Source organism: Sander vitreus, chromosome 19 (assembly GCF_031162955.1).
Source record: "Sander vitreus isolate 19-12246 chromosome 19, sanVit1, whole genome shotgun sequence".
Classification (NCBI taxonomy): domain Eukaryota; kingdom Metazoa; phylum Chordata; class Actinopteri; order Perciformes; family Percidae; genus Sander; species Sander vitreus.
The window spans coordinates 11291506-11313298 of NC_135873.1; the positions used below are offsets into that span (position 1 = coordinate 11291506).

Below are 21793 nucleotides of genomic sequence, written 5' to 3' on the forward strand. Positions count from 1 at the left end.
CTTGTTTTCAATTTCCCTTTAACAATAACAGAAGGAGTATAAGAGTACTTATGACTGAAGGTTTGCATGCAGACTGCAGAATGCCCAGGGAGAAGTGATTCGGTGAGACTTGGCACGACAGAGACACCAGTGAGGACACAGCCACTACCTTAATGAGCCGCCGCTTTATGAGCTGCTGGTCAGCAGAAAGAAAGCCATGATTGATCTTAGGGAAGACCATCTGAGCAGGTGTGTGAAGTCAAGAGGTCGTAGGTCAGAGGTGAGAGAAGGTTGAAGAAGGATGAGGTCCCAGAAGAAGAAGGAGAAGGAGGAAAGCAAATGCAAAAAGAAACAGATTTTGTTAGAAAGGCTTGTGTTCATGAACCCCGGTCCAGCGCCTTCACAGATGGGGGGAGAAATCCACACTTTTCCAGCACCGAGGTGGTTTGCTTAGGAAGTCTGGGCTTTTTTTCTTGGAGCCAGGACCCATAATTACCACCTCAGGGGTGCGAGGGCGCCACAGCGGGCTCACAGTCCCCGGAAAAATGGGAACTTCTCTTCCTCTGTGAAAGCGCTGTCATCATCTTCATTGCGTCTGCTACTAAGTCAGACCCCGGTAGCTGCACACACTGAAACCAGAGTGGTCAACCTTCTGAGTTGAGGTTGATTTCTAACCTTGTTCCTTTCAATGCATAAATTATTCTGCTGGTGTCCATTGGTATTAAGTGGCTTCATCCATCGCTGAAACAATCCCGAATCCCGAAGGACAAATTGGTAGATTGAAGGATTTGTGGTGAACCATGGGCATGAGCTTTTAAAAAAACATTTTGCCACTTTGGTATATCATCGGGTATTCCTCTTGCAATTCCTTCCATTTATTTTAGCATCAATGGACACAAGCCAGACCATGTCTTCTTGTTCTAATCATATACTGTACATATTACTGGGTTGTAAAAGGCCACCTTTGCTTTCAATGGGGAACCTGGCATGTAGCGTGGAACAGAGGAGTGAAAGACTGGTAGCGGCAGTAGGGGAAGAGGATAACCATTGACTAGCTGTGATTAATTAAATGGGTTTTTTCCTGTGCTTAGTCTATCATCGGGCTTTGAGGAAAAAGCAGCCGACAGTGATTCATTTACTCCCAGTGTGTGCTGCGAAAGGGTCGGGCTGAGCAGCTAGGCGGCACCACCACCGACAAACCTTGACAGTCAGGATCTGATTGCTGTGCAAAGCAGCCAGCGTAGGGAGACCAGGCAATCCCTAAAGGGACAAACAGCAGAACATGGCACAACACACACATGACATTCAAACACTGAGTGAACAAAAACAGTTAAAGGAGGAAGAAGATAAGCATCCTAAATATTTTTACAAATTTGTGGAACAAGCTGTATAATATAATATAGTATTGTTCGTAGCGTTTTGGGAAACATCAAGGGATTGAGATGTTCACTGGAAATTCAATCAAATGGTTTCCAATTCCCTCGTCAATAACGGTCATGACAGATGGGATCCGTAAAACTGAACGATGAAAACTGAATAAAAGAAGAAAGCATCAGACCTCCCTCTTGTTAAGAGGAGACAAGGGTTTATAGCTGTATGCTAACTTTAATCTGAATCCAGAAACATTGACATATTGTCTGCTGGAAATGGTTTAGAATGTTACTCAAATAAATGCACTTCAGTCAAGTTTCATTGACTGTCAATCATTTGGGGTATATTGTCCATAATTAGCCATACACATTTTGAGTCTTGCATGCCTGCCAAACAAGGGTTTTGATAGTGACGAGTCTTTTACAGGAATATTGCAGAATAAATGTCCACTGGAATATTAATTGACCGAAAACAATCCGCTGAACAGCGCTTACAGCCATAGCTTAGCAAGAATAACTAGTCACGGCAAGCTTGCCCAGCTTTGGCTTTCTCAACAAACTTTCTTGCCTTTCCAAAACTAAAACACGACAAGGGCCCTTTTGCTTCAGTAAATCTCAGACCGATTTAAAGTTCGCAAGGTTTAGCTTTGATGCTAAGTTAATAGAAAAACATGTAAATATTGGTTGTATAGTGATTGCATATTATTTTGCTTATCTTTATGCTGCAGGTTTTTGCTTCACCGTAAATAACAAACCTCAATGAACTGATGAATGTATTTCTCAAAGACTTGCACAATTGCACAAACGTGCCTTGTAAGAGAACAATCTTCCTCCATATTCAATCTTAGGATAAAAATCTGGCCTATCCAAACAGTGTGGTGCCATCCCTTTGGTTTTCAAAAAAAAGATAATTCAAAAAGCATGGCTCATTACGAATATGGCTTTCAAGGCAGGCTGATTTAATCATCCATGCAGCAGAACAGAGCAAAATTCTTACCCTGCAACAATAGCCATGCTGTGTGTGTGGGGGGGGAATCAGGCTATACAAAGAGTCCAGGCATGAAAATGTAGTGTGTCGCATGTGCAGGGTGGCACTTGTGACTGCTTCCTGGGTTGCATCCTTTTTGCTTTTACAATCACTTTGATACTAGGGGAGAAGCCGCGGCCAGGTTGACAGCATGTTGACAACCTCACTGACCAGTGTGTGTTTGGAACGTGTAAAAGATTATCTAACCGAAGAACATAGTTTAATCTTTCTCTGCAAAGGATGAGAGAAAGTGGAGAAAAGCTCAACTAGGTTTGGGTTGATTGCTAACCCTGCATTGCCTCTGTGCTGTTGACTATGTGTGAGAATGATCATGACATTGCGGTTGACAGAGAATCCTAACCATTCACAGATTGTTTTGTTTTGCTTTTCTCCTCCAAAACGGATGTTGGTTATTTGGGGAGGCTCGGTACTTGCCTGCAGCAAGAGGATTGTAACCGTAGTAAACAAAAAGCCAGATATGACGACAATCAGCAACAGCCGTCATAGGACACTTGCCAGAACCAGCATCTCCTCCCCAACCACACCAAACGCACAAAACATCCCAAGCTAATACAGGCTGAGGCATTTTCTGAATATCTATATGTGGAGTGGATTACCAGTTCCTTGCACAGATGGCTTTAATACATTTAAGAGAGGAATAATACATTCATTTAAAGCCTCAGAATTGGCATCAATGTGATGCATCAAATGTATCTCAAGTGAAATTCATTTTAAGGCTTCTGGTTTCATGTGCAAACAGTTGACTGTATAACATTTCCTGTTAACGAGTGAAAAGTCAAATCCTGGAAATTACATAATCACAGTCTCTTTATTTTGGAAGAGCATAGCAAATGGGTCAAATCCCACAATGTGAGAAGTAAAGTCCTGGACAAACTCGGGGAGTTTTGTTGGTGAAATCTCAGGAATGTTTCCTCTTGCTGACCCAGGAATTCACCAACCTTTGTCTGACACCTGTAGCCAGTGCCATCCCTCAAAAAGACCACACAGCTTTCTTGGTGACACACAGAGACAGTAATTCCTGTTAATTATATCCCAGCAGTGGAGCTCCAACAGTGGCCACACATTTGTTTGTCAAAACTGGCCAATTTATTATTTGCTGCTTGGCTAACCTTTGGCGTTTGGATGTGGCCTTTGACTTTTAGGGCCGACAAATGGCTGACCCCGACATGTGGGGAACAGGCACAGGGAGCGTGTGTCTGTGAGGAAATTTTGCTGGCCATGTGGCAATTCTCATACTGTGTTTGGCCACAGAGGCTGAGGAGCTTTGACTTGGCCTTTTGACATGACCCAAGAAAACATACACATTGTTGTATAAGCATGCACACACAGATATTCTGTCATTTAAATGATTCTAAATTTGATGTAATCTGGCACACTGTGGTGTGAAGATGACATATTCTTTACATGCTCTGCTGATTACATGTACCTCTATATGGGTTTAATAGCGTCTCTGCACACAGTCAATACTGGCCATGAAATGAGTCAATAGTCAAGTCTGGGAGTACTTGTCCTTTTATACCTTCATCTATTAAGGAAATCTATGTAATACTGTTCCGCTAAATCAACCTACTAATCTAATGTGCAAAGTCAATGATATTCTGGGGAGGTAATATAATTTGCTGGTGACCTAAACATCTTTCATGCCCCTGTAGTCCTTCATATGGGACTGCCACTATGTGCTAATTTGTACCTGTTAAGGGACAACAATTCTGCTGTAATTGGAAGGTAATGAAATGCTTACTTGAAGTGGACAGTTTATTTATTTACTCTACAAGACAAATAGGGCCTGGCTGGTCCCTGTTACAACTCTGTCAGCCACACTGCCGTTTCCAAATTGTAAATCATTTAGCTGATAGAGACAGATGACTCCATTTCCTAGGTTAAAATGGTACAAATTATGAGCAAAACCCAAGAAATTCTATCTAAACGGCAATAGATCACTCAATCAATTCGGCTAGAGAGCAAAGATATTTCCTTTCTGCCTGTTTGCAGCAGTTCTGCCGTTGCAGTTACTATAAGGATTATACAATACGTTTTATATCATAAATAATTAACTAAGGATATCACAGAGCTGGGTATGTATTTGTAGATCTTGTGAGTGTGTGAAACCACTCAGACAGCCACAATATCTGTGGACTTGGCTGTCTTTAAGGAGTGCCCAGGTGTTACATAAGATGTATAATTTTTAGACCGCTAATCAAATTTCACAAGGAAGGTCATTTGTATTGACTTCCAAATCATAAGAAACGCCATGCTTTGACGTGAAGAACGGGCCTGGAGGAGAGCTGACAAAGTTAATTGGTAAACTACTAACGTCTGGTTGGGCTTCAATACAGAATTGGGATCAGATGCACTTGGGAGACGTCTGGTGTTCTGGTGACAAGACAAACCTCTGTGTTGTTGCATTCTCATATCCTTGTGCTCCAACCTCTACGTGCCCTCACGGAAATCAATTACAGGCATTTAAAGTGACTTTGACTCCATACAATCTACTCTTGATGATGACAGCAGATACAGACAAAGTGAAAAGTGTGACCCCAGTTAATGCAATCTACTTTAAACAAACCTGTGCAGTCTGCTTTTTTTTAAAGAGGGCTCATTTTTTAACCATTATTTGAGAAACAAATGATGGCGCGCTGGCTGCAAGTTGGAGATCGAATAATTCATTTCAGAGTCTGTCAAGCACGGAAAAGCACTCACATCATCATCATTTAGAAGCTGTACTTTTATAGAAATGTCAAACTTCAGAGCTGAGAATGATTAAAGCTCTGAACACGCCATGTCACGTCGACAATTGAAGTGAATCACGAGGAATTATAGAGACAGAGCTAGTTGGCTTTTGATTGTGGCTGAGATTGAGCAGATATCTTCAGCTGATGGGTAAAAAGCTTGTACTCATGTGCAATTTGAAGACGAGAGGTAAAGAAAAGGTCTTCGCATCACACAAAGCATATCACCCCGAGGTTTGCCTGCCTATTCTTGATGTAGAAATAAGCAGTGCTGAAATGCTTGTTGTATTTGGCCAGATGGGAAGAACACTATCCCAGGAATTTCATGCATCTCAAACCTTTTTGCCCACAAATCTGCTGGGGGAGACACACACAGTCACATTCATCAGCTAATCACAAGAAGTCAACAGTAAACCGCATACCCGTGGTCCCTGGTCGCCTTGATCCCCCTGCAGAAGGAAAGAAAAAGAATTTGTCTTGAAATGCAAGAGGTCAAACACACGCTGAACACACACATAGACACAAGTACAGTGCTAATAATAAGCTGAGACTCATACCAAAATCACTGAGGCATAATTCAGAACACATTGATAAAGAAAAATAATACAGGAACCAAGCTATTCATTGTGGTTGAGAGTAAAATCACTTATGATAACATGGACTGACATGAATTGGGTATGAGAGAAAGAGAAAGAAAGAGATCAGTGGTATGAGGTTTGGTGGGTTTGGTAAAGGGGGGGGGGGGGGCAAACTGAATTGCCAGGCCAGATTTTATGCCCCAGAGATCTTTGGCTATCTGCCTTCTTTGGGGGTAGATCTCTGTGGACAGAGCACGTTCCTGAAGGAGAAAACGTTTGGTTTCGAATCAACCTGCATGGTGAAGACTGTGGGTTTATCACATTAGAGTGAAACCGAATGAAAAGTACACTTTTGTTTAAAACAACTGAAGGAAAACCAAATGTTGGACACTGAATTAGAACCGTAATCTGTCTAGAATCGGATAACTGAACAAACCATCTGATCTGCACTCCACACTCCTGTTGGCCGCGTTACAATTGAGCCATAGCAGTAAAAGCAGCCCAACAACTTATCACACATGGATGGGAATTTTGCTCAAACAAACTTCAATGTAATGCCTGGGCAATTTCAAATAAAACAGTTCTCGGAATTTTTGTAATTTTTCATTGGGCAGTGGCTCCAAAACTGGAGTTAATGGGGAAACAGTTGTGAATGGCCACACTGATGCACGTTGTATTCGTCTTGGGTGGGTGGAATACACACAGTTGTTTTTCATTTCATTAAACAGCACATAAAGTGGTTCACATGAGAGACATGAACATGCATCTAATCAGCGAGACTGGGTTATTCACGATTTTCATAACGGATGCTTGACAATCATCTAAACCTGATTTTGTAAGCCAATGCTTATGGGTTCCATTTTATGCTTTGAGGGGCACCAAATAAGAGATCTCACTTTTCATTCATTACGTCAGTTGGCGACAGCAACCAACGTCGTTCTACACCCCACATTACTAGAAATCATCTGTTACCAAAGAGTGCGACTTGATGCAGATGATAACTGTGAACTGTTTCTTTGTGTTTAACTTTAGCTCTGGTTAGCACTCTCACGCCATTTCATTTTATGTCTTGTATTTTACAGCACCATAATCCTTTAAATATAATGGGTTATGTCCAAGTTGCTCACTTCATACAAAGTATGAATAAATACTGCATCTATTTAATGATGGCCTTTAAAACAGAACAGATCTTACCCAGTAGCATTTTATAAGTATGCACTTATTTGTTTCAATGGTGAGGGAATAAAGGCACTTCAACTATCAACTTTGGTGTGAATCATGGGATGTTATTTTAGTCTTTCAAAGCAAAGTCACAGGGACACATTTGTCCCAGAGTCCTGCAGACTTTTAAAGAGACAGAGTGGTTATTTTACATGCTCCGTTGCTTTTTTATGGAGGAACGCTCAGCGAGGCATTTAAGGGCTCCAACTTGGGCTCTGGCTTTCAGTCATTAATGTTCTGTGCTGTGGCTTTGTGAATGACAGGAGAATTGAAATATTCCAAATGATTGCCGCAAATGCAAAATGACACTCTTTATGGACAAATTATCAGTAAGAAGAGCAAAAACAAATAATTATTGACCTGCAAGAATGTATGATGGGTTGGTTATTAAAGACTAAAATGTCACCTTTCTTCAAGGGTTAGTTGACATATTGGAAAAATAAAGGTATTTATTTCTTGCTGAGAACTATATGAGAAGATTGATACCACTCTCATGTTTATGTATGAATCTGGAGTCAGCAGCAGGTTATGGGTTATTACAGAAACAGAGGGAAACAGCTAGTGTTGCTGGACATATTTTGTAACTTTGAACAAATCCAGGCCATTTTCCTCTGCTTCCTCTCTTTATGCTAAACCAAGCCAAGTAATAAGCGTATTTCCCATAATATTGAACTATTGCTAAGTAGTTAAACAAAATATCTGGGTAGATTAACAGTATACCAATTAATATATTAAACTAGCAATATATCAAACTAAACTAAAAAAATTGAAAATTACTCACCTTTTCACCCTTGGGACCTGGAGGGCCCTACAAAGAGAGAAAAACATCCATTTAAGTTGTTTGTAATCATTGTGTGCCATGGCACTCTTTGGTAAGATACAATACACTACAACAACTGTAAAACCAGTGTGACTAATCATGTTAGCCAATAAACAAACAGAGCTGCTTAACAAGGCTTGAACATCATGAATTAAGAGGGAGAAGGCGAAATCAAAAGATTAACAAATTGAGTTTTGATGAAACTAACATTCTTCACTTTTTGACATCTCTTTTAACATTTGATTAAAATGCCCTGTCACAGACTGGGAACCGGTACCTTATGCCTTGTAGACGTCAGGGCTTATACAAACATTCAATTAAAACCAAAAACAGGCCCAAATCAAGTCCATGTTTACTTAGAAGATCAAATCCAGCAATCTCCAACCAAGTATTGGCAAGCACATTGTAAAAATGTGCCCTGAACAAGAGGAACACTTCTTTTTTTTCCTTTTTTTTTGTGAGGCAGTTTTGCATCCAACTTCTGTCAATCAACAAGCAGGGGCTCCTGGGTGGGCCCTGTAAAAAATCATTAGTGAAGTAGAGGATTTGACAATGATGTGTGCATCCATATATTGGTGCCTAATGAGTTTGTGTTAAAAAACACAATTTTGGAACATTTATGTTGAAGGATGAAGCACAGTATGCTGGGCTCGCTTTCTTCCTCTGAGGTCGCAGTTTTGGAAAAAGTCAGCTTTGGAAAAATCAGTATTAGATCAGTGTCAGCAGAGAGAGACTAGCAACAATGTTCCTGAGAAAGATTGCTGTGCTATGTATACTGATGCTAATTTGTATTTCACATGAAAAGCTATATGTCAAATATATTTGTAAGATCAAATATTTTTTTCTGGTAGAAAATAATAATAATAATAATAATAATAACATAATCAGGTCTGAATCATTTACAATCACTTCCAAGGTTTGAGAAATATCTCTTCTAATTTTGTCATTGATTTTATAACTGCCAAAAAATGTCACACGTCTTCAACAAAGAAAGAACAAGTTGTTCAGCTGTAACCAATACAACTGTGGTAATAGCTTAGCAGTGGTTACTTTTCCAGGCTAATACCGGTCAAACATGGTTTGCTCCCAAAGATATCAGACACACAGAGAAATATATGCTGACACTAATCCATTGATTGATAGCATTAGTATGAGACCTGTGTTTGGTCCATAGACTCACAAGAACAGCCTCCAGTGACCCAGAATAGTGGGTTTGCAGACACAGACAGGCTTCCACTGCACTGGCACACAATAGCACAGTCTAAAACTGAAATGCTCCAGAGGTAGTCCAGCAGTTTTCCTCAGCCAATTTCTACCACACTGCTGTAAGGAAAGTGAGTTGTTGCCTGCTCAGTGCTATTGGGCATTATTTCTAATGCACAGTTAACTATCCATAGCTTTTTGTTTATGAATAGCAGTGCATGTGTTCCCAACTGTATATGCACTGGGCCCAATTTGCCTTGGTCACAAGGTTATGAACCTGTACAGCAAGCTTGTGTAGTGCATCTCCCCCATTTATTCAAATATGAGGCAACGGTGTTCGCTTCAACAAGCCCAGACAAAAGCTGATGGGAAATGCAGCTTTAATATATACACATCTAAGGAGGTGGTCCTGCTGCTTACTTGTCTGGCCTTACAAAGAGCAACAACACACTTGTAAACACAAAATGCACCATTATGAAAACAATGTTTCCGATTGCGGTTCCCTTGGGGGCAATATAACAGAGGCAACATATTGGAATCAAATGTGAATTTTACTTTTATAATGATGTAGATGCATTCCAGAGAGGCTAAATAAGTTTCCAGCATGTTTGTGAAAATGGAAGGCAGGCTTTTTGTTGTGAAGGAAAATTGCCCTTGGACAATAGAAGGCTAATGACAAGCTGTTGCTGCAAACATATGAGTGGCTGTAACAAAGAAATGCATTCCCACTGCAGCTTTTTGCACAAGCCTGCTTAACGCACTGGCACTGAAAAGTACAAATAGATGGCACCGCAAATGACCGGGCTAAATGACTGAGCACCGTGAGTTTGTGGAAAGAAATGAAAACTCAGCTTTATATGATTTAGCATTTCAATTAATCCAGATTGGTTCATGATAAGTACATCAACATAGCGAAACTTGATCAGATCCATGTTGAACCTTCATAATAGGGCAAAAAAAGCATGTCTATATTTTGTTTGTGAGGGGATAAATAAGGAAAATGGGTCACAGGTGTTAGATGGATTTGTACAGTAGATATCCCAGGCAAATGGGTTTGATTAACTAAGTCAGTGGTTCCCAAACTGTTTGATACTACAGTATATTCTCCCCCCCAAAAAAAGTACCCCTTCCTCAGCAATGCCATTTATTTTAAACATTACTTGTAGCTAACAATTTAAACTGTTCATCCATAACTATAAGCTATCCATACTATTTATCCATTACTTAGCAACTGCAGACATACCCCCCAGGTTGCTAATCAGGGAACTAAGTAATGCTATCACACATTTAAGCTTAATATCACTAATGATATGTATGTTATCTTTTTGAAACAGCATATTTTGATAACCCTATCATGCCTGTTAAACTGTATCAATCAAATAAAATGACTTGGTAAGTACACTCAGCAGCATTTCTTGGTAGATTTATACTCCACAAGTGGTATGCTGCTTTTGACACACCTTACCATATCCTGTACAAAAACCTTGTTCATTTAGCTCTTCCATCTGGTCGTAAAGCATGTGGAAATGATTTTGCTGCACAGTCTGCACCTGCTCATTATACTGCCCATCATTTGCACATCACTTGCACAGACAGCGACCACTGGAGCTTTTCCAAAAGGTTTAAGCCAGTACAGTGAGGGTCTTTTATAGAGACTATTAAACAGCTCTCTTGCAAAGACCATTTCAAAAGGAGCGAACTGTACTACAGTAGAACTGCAGCGGGTGTCTCTTGTCAAGCAGTCTCTGCAGCTTTGTGGTTTCAGTCTGTCCCAAAGAAGGTTTCTAATCGGCACCTGTGTATGCTTTCAATGTTTTTTTACTGCTTCTGCTCTGGCTCTTTTTCAAAAGCAGCCCACCAGCAGGTGCTCCGTGGCTCATCAGGCTGCCTCTGTTTGATCAAACATGCTCACTGTGTTTACTTTGTTGAACACGATTAACCCTGTATAGTGCCTTCAATACATTTATATTCAGATTACACTTGATTCTTGAATAGCCACATGCATATCTCAAAAACTGCAAACTAATGTTCTTTAAAGGAATGCAAAAGTCTGAAGACAGCGGTGTGGAGAGAGACGAGAAAAAGGCATCCAGGTAGACTGTTGTTACGGAGTAGGCTACAGAAATTATAGGCTCCTGTTATCTAAAAGATTTTCAATGTAATGGCTCAATATTTAAATGGTTTCGACAATGTGTATAAGGTTGTTATAGTTCGATGACCATATGTAGGCTATTCATTTGAGCTAGCTGCCAGAGTAGGTTACAACGTTCTGGATGAAGAGAAAGAGAGAGAGCGAGTGGCAGCGGCCAGCAGGCAGAGGAGGGTCGGCTTCAGCCTCCTCTGCCCGCTGCCTCTCGCTCTCAAGCTGCGGCTGAAGGGCTGTGAGGCTCAGGATATTGGGAGTGCTCTCGTGGGTGCTGTGCTGTGGCTTATCACGGTCGACTGTGCCGGTCATCATCAGACAAACATGCATTTCCACCTCCTCGTCTTTCCAGACAAGCTTTTGTTGTTCGCTTCAACATGTTTTGGTTTCGCGCTACTAAGGAGAGAAGTAAAAGGAAGGTTCTACGTAGGCGCGCGGCCTTGGTGTTGTTGTGTGGCAGTGCCACCTAGCCGCCTGGCGTGCATACTACATCGAATTTCACACACTTTTGCGTCACCATACGCGCAGATTTCCCCCCCCAAAACTCTCGTCTACATGCGGAATAAAAAGTGAGAACGCAATGCCACTTTTGCGTTTTCTCTTCAGATCGTTTCCGTCTAAACATAGCCTTAGGGTTCCTTGTTGGACCTTTGGACAGAGCCAGGCTAGCTCTTTCCCCCTGTTTCCAGTCATTATGCTAAGTTAAACTAATTGGCTGCCTGCTGTCGCTTCATATTTACAGAGAGTGGGATCAATCTTCTCATGTAATGCTCGGCAAGAAAACAAATAAGCCTATTTCCTAAAATGTCGAACTATTCTTTTAACAGATTTCGATATAGGAGCTAAGAAAAGTGTTGCTTAAACATGACGCATTTTGGATTCGGTTGTGAATGTGGTATGCAGACTTTTTTCACTGTCACTGTAGGGGTGGGAACAATTATTTCCAGAAAACCTCTTAAAAGAGAAGTCCCTGTAAGTGACTATAACAATACTAAATATGTCTGTCATATGTGTGGTGATGAAGGGAATGCAGTTGCCCCATAGCTGAAGTACTTTATCCACTTATTGAAAATGACACTTATCACATTGATGTTAAGCCTTACATCTTCTGCTGCTTAATGCTGGGCAAACTTATGTCAAACTTCCATCGTGAGATGATTTTTAACAGAACATCCTGTGTGCATGATATTGTCGAGTTATGGTGGACCACTGGATCAGTATTAAGTTATTTTTCTATCCATATACATGTTTAGCTTCTCATTCTAAGCCAAACCGTGACCACTGTCTCCTGCAATGGCCTGAATGAGCTGTTGGTATGAAAAAAAGAGGAAACCCTCTGCCACCTTTAAAACAGAGTGGGAGGAGAAATATGGGAAGGTCTGCAGGGAAATATAAAAAAGCAAAGGGAACTGGGGCCAAACCCGCAAGCAACATGAACATTGCCATTCAAGTCTGACAATGTAAGTTACTTCACTTCACATTACAAGGAAAGAGTAAATGATGTTCAATAAAATGATCCTGGCACCGAGGTACATTTCATATGTGGCTCCTGCAGTGCTGATTATTAAGATGTGAAAATATTGCACAACTGGGTTTTCCTGTGTTCTGTGCTGGTCTGTCTTTGATTGTCTGGCATTTATATGCATTTCATCCTGAATTAAGTGCTTGTATAGCTCCCTATACTTTATGTATTTTGACGTGTGAAACCTTCAAACACAGTTACCAATTCCTGCTGTAGAATGGATGATCTGGTTTCTGTAGTTTCATATTTTATGCCAAATGATGTATGTGCTTCTAAGATGCCTCTGCTGCTTTTCATTGGATCAATAGAGTGCCTAAATGTTTATTTAGAGTTCTTTTGTATTAGTTTACTCTCAGACCGTGCAGGTTGGATGAGGTATCCCATCTTGTGACCTAAGTATGGAACAATGGGCACGTGATAAAACGTAGTACTGTATGGGGGGTGTGGTAAAATGCCAATAAGATTAAGATATAATAAAATATAATTATGTTTGTTTCCAGAAAAACTGCATAAACTACTATTTATCAGGTCAGGGATGACCTTTTTTGCTGATGCAGATTTACTATTTATATTTTCACCCTGCAGGGCTGGTCAGCTGTAAGTACATGTATGGAGCCGACTTTGAGATCAGATTTAATGGCACTTTTTTATATAATGTGATTACATTGAAAAAATTATTAAAATACATAAATATGAATTTCCATTGTTATCCACAAGATAAGGTTGTCTTTTCAAAGGCCTGTTATCAACAAAGTGAGATTATTCCCACCCTAGATATCACGGGCAGAGTTCACACCAATCTAATTTCACAACATCTCACGTAGTGAAGACACTGAATATCCATTCTTCACATTCCTACTCTTCTATGATTTACTAAAACATGATGGATGAAAGCTTGACAGTGCTCGCCTGACTGTGCAGCGCGGGGAGAGGGGCTGGCTCGCGCCCATAGCTTTCGCTGTTGTTGACATGAGCGGAGTAATTCTCATGGGTTTGGCTGCAAGCTTCTGGTGCAATCTTGTGAAGCAATCTACCTAATCCACTAGATGCAAAAAAATCAGGAACAGGGGATCTGCGTGTAACCTCTGTCTGGACTCGGCTGTATTAGTTTTCATCACAGTGACCTGTTAAATGTATCGAGGTCCAGAACATCAATCCATCAAACGGAGCTCATATCCGCATTTTAGAACCTGGGCCAACGGGGCTGGCAGCAGTTGCTGTAGCCCGAACTGCCGGCCACATGGATCCAATCAGCTCACCCTGGAGCACAGGCATCTCTGAGAGCACAGGCCAACAACTACCGCTTTTACAACCGCTTCTTTACGGGTGTACGGTTTTCTCACACAGCTACACAATATTAATAAACATGTGTGTACACAGGAAGTTTAGCAAAGCAATTCTCCAGGCACCAAGTGTTGGCAGGGAATGAAGTCAGGAGGGGGGCAGGTGAGGAGTGCTGCTCACCACAAAAGGGGGAAGAGGGCCATAGTTAAGGGTTTGAAAGGAGTAAACCCTGACTTACGCACTTCACACAGTAAAGTGATGCATCATTGTAATTTCCCCTTGTGGGATTAATAAAGTATACATTATTATTATCATGTTTGTCTCAAATTCTAACTAAAAGTTCTAGATCCCACAACAGTCTGGATTAAGTTTAACCTGGCTGATTCAAAGGAATAATTTACATTTTGGGACATATGCTCGAGCGTTTTTCCAAAAGTGCTGAACTCTTCCATTAAAGATTACAATCTAACAGCAATGAGGTGCTTTTAGGAGTGATTTCTTTTGCACTATGGAAGGAAAATAATTTAGCATTCATTCTCTCACAATATTTCCAATAACCTTTTTACCAAGCACAGTTGAAACATTCCATCTGGATACACAAATATTATCAATTGCACCAATGCAAGAGTGGAAATAGTGGTAAGGCAACTGCAAAATGCACATTTAACCATTTGCAGCTAAAAGCCTACTGTGGGCACCATTGTAAGTGCAATCTACTCAATTTCAAACATGCACAAATCTGAAAAAGAGTGAAAGACATCCAGTAAAAACATATCTATATGTACACCTCCATCTGTTAGTTCTGCATGGGAACCCTCAATCATATTACCGTAGGCCCGGGGGGGAACTTTTTTTTTTCAAGGCAGGAAACTAATGGAGGACAGGGATGTGAGTAATCAGAGCAGAATGGGCAGGAACGGACGACCACAAGTGGTTGGTGCTCGTCGGGGGAATCTGGACGCAGAGGTTAGGCAGGGATAGGAAAACCGCACTGGAAAACTGACTTGGGAATGGCATCTGGTTCCCATATCCACATTGTATCACAATTAGCCAGCATAAAATGACTTTAATGTGTGTGTGTGTGTGTGTGTGTGTAACACTTTTTGTTATGTGTTGGATGTTCTTGTGGGAGCAGGGACGCTGTGAACTGAGGAAAACTGACAGTGTGACTGGTTATAGGTGTGTGTTGTGTTTAGTACAGTGTCAAGATGCAAATCAAACATGGAGGAGATACTTATTCACAATCTCAGTCAGGGAAGGTCTCATCATTCCTGAGGAGGGGGAACATTTAAACAGCGTTAACCAAATTGTATCCATAAAAAGCTGAACAATCGAAGCCAATTTTTTTTCTGCACAATGCGTAAGCAAATTTCTGACCCACAAAATTCCTGTCCTGGATTTAAAATGTTGAATAAGGGACAGCGTTCCAGTTGGAAAAGGATTTATTTCACTTCTTCTGTTGATTCAATTAGAACCACATAGTGGCAGCCCTACATTTCTCATCATTTGATGTTATGAGTTGGAGGAAAATTCCTCTCAATCAAAAAGCTGTCTAGCTTTTTCTTATAACTGAGAGCATCACATTCATACTGTGCTAAGTCTCCTACCACACTAAGGTAAAAACAGTCAGGTTCCCCAGTGGGCACTATTGACTGCTTCAAACCACTGTGAATATATCTCATGGTTGGCCCGACCGCTACCTCTCGTCATTTGCTGACAGACAAGTGCTGCTGATGGGCACAGCATGAGCAGAGGACTGACATCTACAAAGGTCAAACTCTTAAAGTTGTCACATCCAGGGCCAGTAGGACTCCTCGGGCACCACTGCCCTCATGAGCCCAAATAAACTCTGTCATGTCAGATAGATCCGCTTGCAGCTCTCTGTGAGCTTCTTCAGTGCCAAAGCCTCTGTGTGCATGTTTCTGTTTCAAGTTCACAACATGCAACAGAGCAATAATTCTAAATTGACGCAACATTGGCGCATGCAGGGCGTCCTTCAACTCTAACTAGAGTCTCACTTTAGATAAACTGGCACTTTCTCCACTTCCATAGTGCAAAAGTGATCAAAGTCTAGCTGGACTATGTTTTAGTTATAGGTGTGGAGCTGTGGTGCATAACAGATGAAGGATGAAGGGTTGGGGGTGCTTGTGCTCCTCTGCTTCAACCCCACATTGCCTCTAATCCCTGTAACAAAGCTGCATAATTCATACGTTGTGACAGATCATCCTCTGGAATCTCAGCTTGTGAAGCTGGGAGGAAGAAACTACTTATCAAATACAGATAAAAGATGCAAACCAGCTTTATTTACCTCAATGCTAACATGAACTCTTGCAAGCGCTCATGTGCTGTACTGTAACTGGCCTGGCTTGAGACTCCAGTGTGGTGCAAAGGCACGTTGAAGTAGGATTTGATATTTCCAACATTGTATTATAATCAAATAATTCCCCCTCCTTCTAACCAGATTCCAAAGCAGGCTAGTTTCTGTCTCTGACTGTATAATTTTAATTTAATATGGCATACAGTCTGTGCAACAAAAAAAGTACAGTCGGCAGGTGGTGTTAGTGGGTAATCGAGAGCAGCCTCAGGGATGGTGTTTCATGCTTGATTGGTGCTAAATGGTGTGCACACACAGTGGTTGGTGCTTGGGGTTGATGTTTTGACACGGACCGCCCTTAAAGAGCCACAGAAAGATGAGGAGAGAAGATTTCGAAGTCTGGATAATTCTTGCCTCAGCTGTCAATTCACAGACTTTAATAACCTTTGTGTAGAGCGACTGGTTTCAGTGGCAAGAAGAGGCAAAATACTATTCTTGTAAATGCTGCAATCTGTCTGGAAGATAACGAGAGCGTCAAGTCATCAACATCACTTGACAACTGACCCCGTGAGCCCATGTGAAACTGACACAAAAGCCCTAAGCAGTGGAAAAAAGGAAATGAAATCGAAGCGAATCACTTTTCCATGCCTAAACTCTGATCGCGAGCCGCAAATGAGGATTTTTCCTGATGAGTTTTGATTGAGGAGACCTATTTTCTCTTTCTGTCTCTGCAACCGCAGGTCCCTGTCCATTCATCGGCGGCTGAGTAACGATTAAGTCACAGAGATCTATAATGGCTTCAGCAGTGGTTGGTTTGTTTGGCTCAGAGGGCTGTGTACAATTTACGCAGTGTTCCCAGAGTTATAGAGGGAGCTGTTGAATATTCATAGCGACGTGTCCCCTGCCATCCCCCGGGTGGGCATACCAAATGAGAAACCACATGAGATCACTTACTACCGTCTCCTTTTTTAAGAAACTAAGAATTTTTTGTATTTCAGAAACAGATTTGGTGACCATTGGGTGAGTCATTGTCAGATCATTGCATTTTTTTTGAAGACTGTAAATTATAGCCTTTTTTTTTATTATAGCCTCTGCTTCCTCATCAGAGAGTGATTTGCTGGCCACAACTGAAACATTGTCAGGTACTTACTGTTTGTGCACTGGATTTACTATTTACGATTTACTATGTCTCACCCAAAGGAACAATCCCCAAAGTACCAAAAAAAACAGCCATCCAATACATCTACTGGCAAATCCAACATTTCAGAGACAACCCTTCATGGGCTTCAGTCGGCTCTTGAGACATCTCACAGTATGATTTTATTTGTCAGTTGCCGGCCTGGCAAGAGAGTCTGAAAAGTGAGACCACCTGCACTTACTTACGTCCCAGAACCCCAGGAGCGAGTGTGCCTGAGAAGGCTCTGAGGATTAACTTACAACTTTTACGACTCAGCCGGCACACGCTATTGTACCTATTCAATCACACTTGCCTCTGGGCTATAAATAATTTTAACAGCGCATACACATACGGCAAACTGTCACAATCCCCCGTGCTTATGTATGTATGGGTTTGTCTTCATCTTTGGGGAAACTCTGAAGTTTTCCATCTGTTTAGGGGAGTGAATCTGTGATCACCCGGCAGTGTAATGAGGTGAGATAATCTGTTCGGGTGCAGGGAGCTTGCAGGGATGGAGGCTGGCAGCCAGGATATTACAAACCAGACTGCCCAAATGACAGGAACAAGGGTCCCTATTAGGTGAAGGCAGGGATAAAGAGATTGTTTTAATAATAGAGTCAGACTATTTGGTACAACGGAGATTTCTGGTAGCAAATTTGTCATAATCAGATTTTACATCAATTGTAAAAACACAGCTATATACTTGTTTGCCTTACATCTTTCTTCAATTTCATCAATCTTAATTTTTTTTTCATCATACTTAAAAGGAATTGTTCGACATTATGGGAAATTTGTTTTTTCACTTTCTTGCCATGAGCGTCTGTATACCAAAGTCGTTGGTTACTCATTGAGGACGACAAGACTTTAGAGGTGCTGGTAGCCAGATTTGATTGCCTTTTTTTCCCCCCTGTCTTTATGCTAAGCTAAACTTACTGACTGCTGGCTGTAGCTTCACATTTAGTATCCAGACATGAGAGTTGTATAAATCTCCTGAACTAATTCTCTGCAAGAAATGTGACATCGTGGTTTCGTGCTAATATTTCCCTTTCATGTAAATTGTTTTTGACTTCAAACAGTGAATGAATATTAGTTGGACTGCATCATGCAGTCGTGTTTTACTGTTGGGAGTCTTTACCGTCACATGGCTATCACAGTTGGAGAAGATGTGAAGCAGGCATACTTACAGGAGGTCCTGAAAGACAAAAAGGAAGAAAAGAATGCTTAGTGTGTTTTCAATCAGCAATCAAAAAGACTCAGATTATCAATGTTCCACTACAATCACATTATCAAAATCACTTAGATGGGGGAAATCAGGCTCTTGCTGAGAATTCTTTATTTGGGAAGGAACATTTAATCTCTTCCATGATGTGTTCACTGACTATGCACAGACAGTCTACTTTAGTATAACTCCAAAATCCCACCTGTGTTTCTACCTACAGTGTGGTAAGGAACAATAGCATTGTGAGAAAAGATTCCTATCTATTTTCCATGCAGTTGGGCCAACAATGGTCACCAGGCCTGGTGATCACATTCTACATTTGAAAGTTACTCTAATTTCACTACTACAAGGGGTTGCACGCTTGTTAAAAAATCCTCCCACGTTTTTGTGAGGCGACACTCGTCTTTTCCCCAATTACTGCTGCTCAAAGGACTGCGTGCCAACTCACTTCAGGACCCTGCAAATCGTTTTAGGTCTTTTGGTTCTCATTAAAAAGGTACCCAGCTGCTTTAACCCTGAAAAAAGGAATTGTTTTTTCTTTATAAGTTCTATGTCCTTGAACTGTTCTTCTTCATGACCAGGGGAAAGTGCAAATCATTCCAGCAGCTGGGGCATTTAAGGAGCCGTGTGTTTGAGGCTCGCTGGGCTGCACTTCTCTAGCGTTGTTTTATGGATCGTTGAGTTACAGTAGACCACTTAGCTTTTAATAATTCACAGGTATGTTTTTTTGACATGTCCCACTGTGTCGAATGGCTCGGTACAACAAAAATCTAAGAAATGATGCTGCCAAGCACATAACAGCCACCTACAAGGTAGAACCCTTCAAGTTCTGAAATTTGATGGCCTTAGTTAGACCAAAAATATTTGCTAAAATATAATCCATGTAAAATTAAATAGCTTGTGCCATAAAGTTAAATAATCCACCCTCAAAGCTTACTTTTAATGTCACTTTCTGTTCTCATACTGGACCCCTGGTCATTTAATCCTTCCACTTTTGTTAACCAGTCACCAGATAATGTAAAGGTTACTGAACTCTGGACAGGCACTGTTTTGGCTATGTGATTGTGAACAATATGGTGAAAGTTGTTATTATGCTCTAACATGACATAAATGTTATAGAGAGGTGGAAATATTTCAAGAAGAGTCAGGTATTTGTTGCAAAGAAAGAGCTGCTTTTCTTCATATTTGACACTAGTGCACCACTGTTAAGGTTAAATTGCTCAACCGACACAATTTGAGCATCAATCCCTCCTTTTGCAAAAGAAGGTTCATCAGTAAAAAGTGCTGACTGTTCCCTGAATATGGGAGGAAACTTCTAACACTTTCCAGCGTTGACCACCAGAACAGTTTGAGAGTGTGGCTTTAACGTCTTCATCCTAAACTGTCATGCCACACTTTTTCCTTTCCATATGTTAACGGTAAACAAACAAGAGATCCTAATGAAGTATGCCATTCATTTTTAATGCATAGGTAAATATCAGCGTGTCTTTTTCCTACTTGTTCTCTCTGTCAAGTCTAGGCAAAAGCATCCCTTGTCGTTCCCGTTGTACAGTAGATGAGTAAACTGCAAAACACCTCACTATGAATTTGTGGGAAAGTTGCTGTAGCTTACTTACTTTTGGTTAAAGCGAATCATGAATTAAATATGTTTCCCTTCAACATCCACCAGTGTTGAGAACTTAAAAGAGGGAAATTGGATTTGCAGAAGGCTTACATTGCAGAATGTGGCATGCCGGTGCCCGTCAAGGACTGAATGTTTCAGTCGTATAAATGTCGTCTTCTAAATATTTCTTTTTTTCAGTTTTTCACAGCATTTGACACTGAGCTCCAATAATGCAGTGTGGTGCCATCGTATTTATTTTTTTAAATGCTTCTGTGTGTTTTGCTCAGGATATTGATTTTTTTATTCTTGCCAACATATCCAAACAGTAAATGTAGCAGAAATAAATGAGCTAGAATTGCATGCCAATATGCAGAATCACTTTTAGAGCATTTAAAGTGCCTACATTTAAAATAGGAACATTTAAATGCCAAGAATGCTTTTGCAGAAGCTGCACAAGACCAGTGAACATGCAGATAAAAAGCTGGTGTGAACACAGCTTCACTGACATTAATAAACCGTCTCTCTGGCACGTGAGGCTCTTTCAGGTAGTCAGGCCTGTCTGATTTGTCAACATGCTTTAGTCTTGTTTAGTATGGTAATTTGGACTATTATACAGAATGGTAAGGCCTGTCATCCCTATTGTTCCCTCTTGTCTTCCTTTAAAAGACCACTATGCATCTCCAGTCCAGACATTGTGAGTGGGTTATGATTGCTTGCTTGTTTGTAATTGTTTTGTCAAGAGGAGGCCATTCACATTCTCCACATTTGCTCGGGCTGACCAGAGAGAGAGAGAGAAAACTGTCACAATGGTGCCATTTGAAATAAGCTGGCATGGTAGATGTTTATTGGAAAGTTAAGCGCTGTATAAACAAAGGCTGGCGGCTTTTCAGATCTGCAGCCAACCACAACATGGAACTGTTGTCATCATTTGAATTCTCTTTTTTTGGTCACTTTCCTAGGCTTACAAGTCATACACTGAATTACTTCAGTATTATCAAAAAAAAAAAAGGAAAGTCAGAGAGCCATACCACACTGATTCACATCTCAAGATGTGGAAAATGGACACAATGGGATTCGAAATTTAAAAAAAAAATGAAGTAGAATCTTTGATACTCAAATAACAGCTGATTAGATTTGATTCCTGTGACTTTAAAAAGTAGCGTCTGGATTTGGTGGTAAAACCAGCAGTTTTCTTCTCCCCTAACAGACAGTGTTTGTTTTTCAGGCTGTAAACCAAACCGCTCCCTTATTACTCTACCTCACTCAAAATTGGGACCTTGCTTTGCCCTGTCTCTCTAATTTCTTTTTACAAGGGCGGTATTTTGTTCCAAAGCGCCGGCTGCGCTCTGCTGCACTGCGCTCTAAACGCAGGAACGCTGCCACACTCCAGAGCCCATTATCACTGTCACTATCAGGTGAAAAGAGTGTGGATGCAGCACCTTGCCAAGTACATGTTCTCGCTGTGAAATCAATTTGCTGTGACACGTCTGTGGGAGTATCGCTGCACAACATGTCCTTCTCCTAGATCCTCGAGACCTCGGCCGCGCCAAGTTTGTTGAGTCAGCTCAGGAGAGAGTGTGTAG

The 21793-nt window shown here is 41.0% G+C and overlaps 1 protein-coding gene across 1 annotated transcript in view; it reads right to left on the reverse strand.

The window, feature by feature from the left end:
- The window catches only part of col25a1 (collagen type XXV alpha 1 chain), a 143887-nt gene that overhangs the window by 40888 nt on the left and 81206 nt on the right, over window positions 1-21793 (reverse strand). The window contains exons 4-7 of the mRNA XM_078276167.1: window positions 18573-18580; window positions 7707-7733; window positions 5549-5575; window positions 149-220 (exon numbers count right to left, since the gene is read on the reverse strand). Coding sequence (XP_078132293.1) covers window positions 149-220; window positions 5549-5575; window positions 7707-7733; window positions 18573-18580 — 134 coding nt within the window. The remainder of the gene's footprint in view (window positions 1-148; window positions 221-5548; window positions 5576-7706; window positions 7734-18572; window positions 18581-21793) is intronic.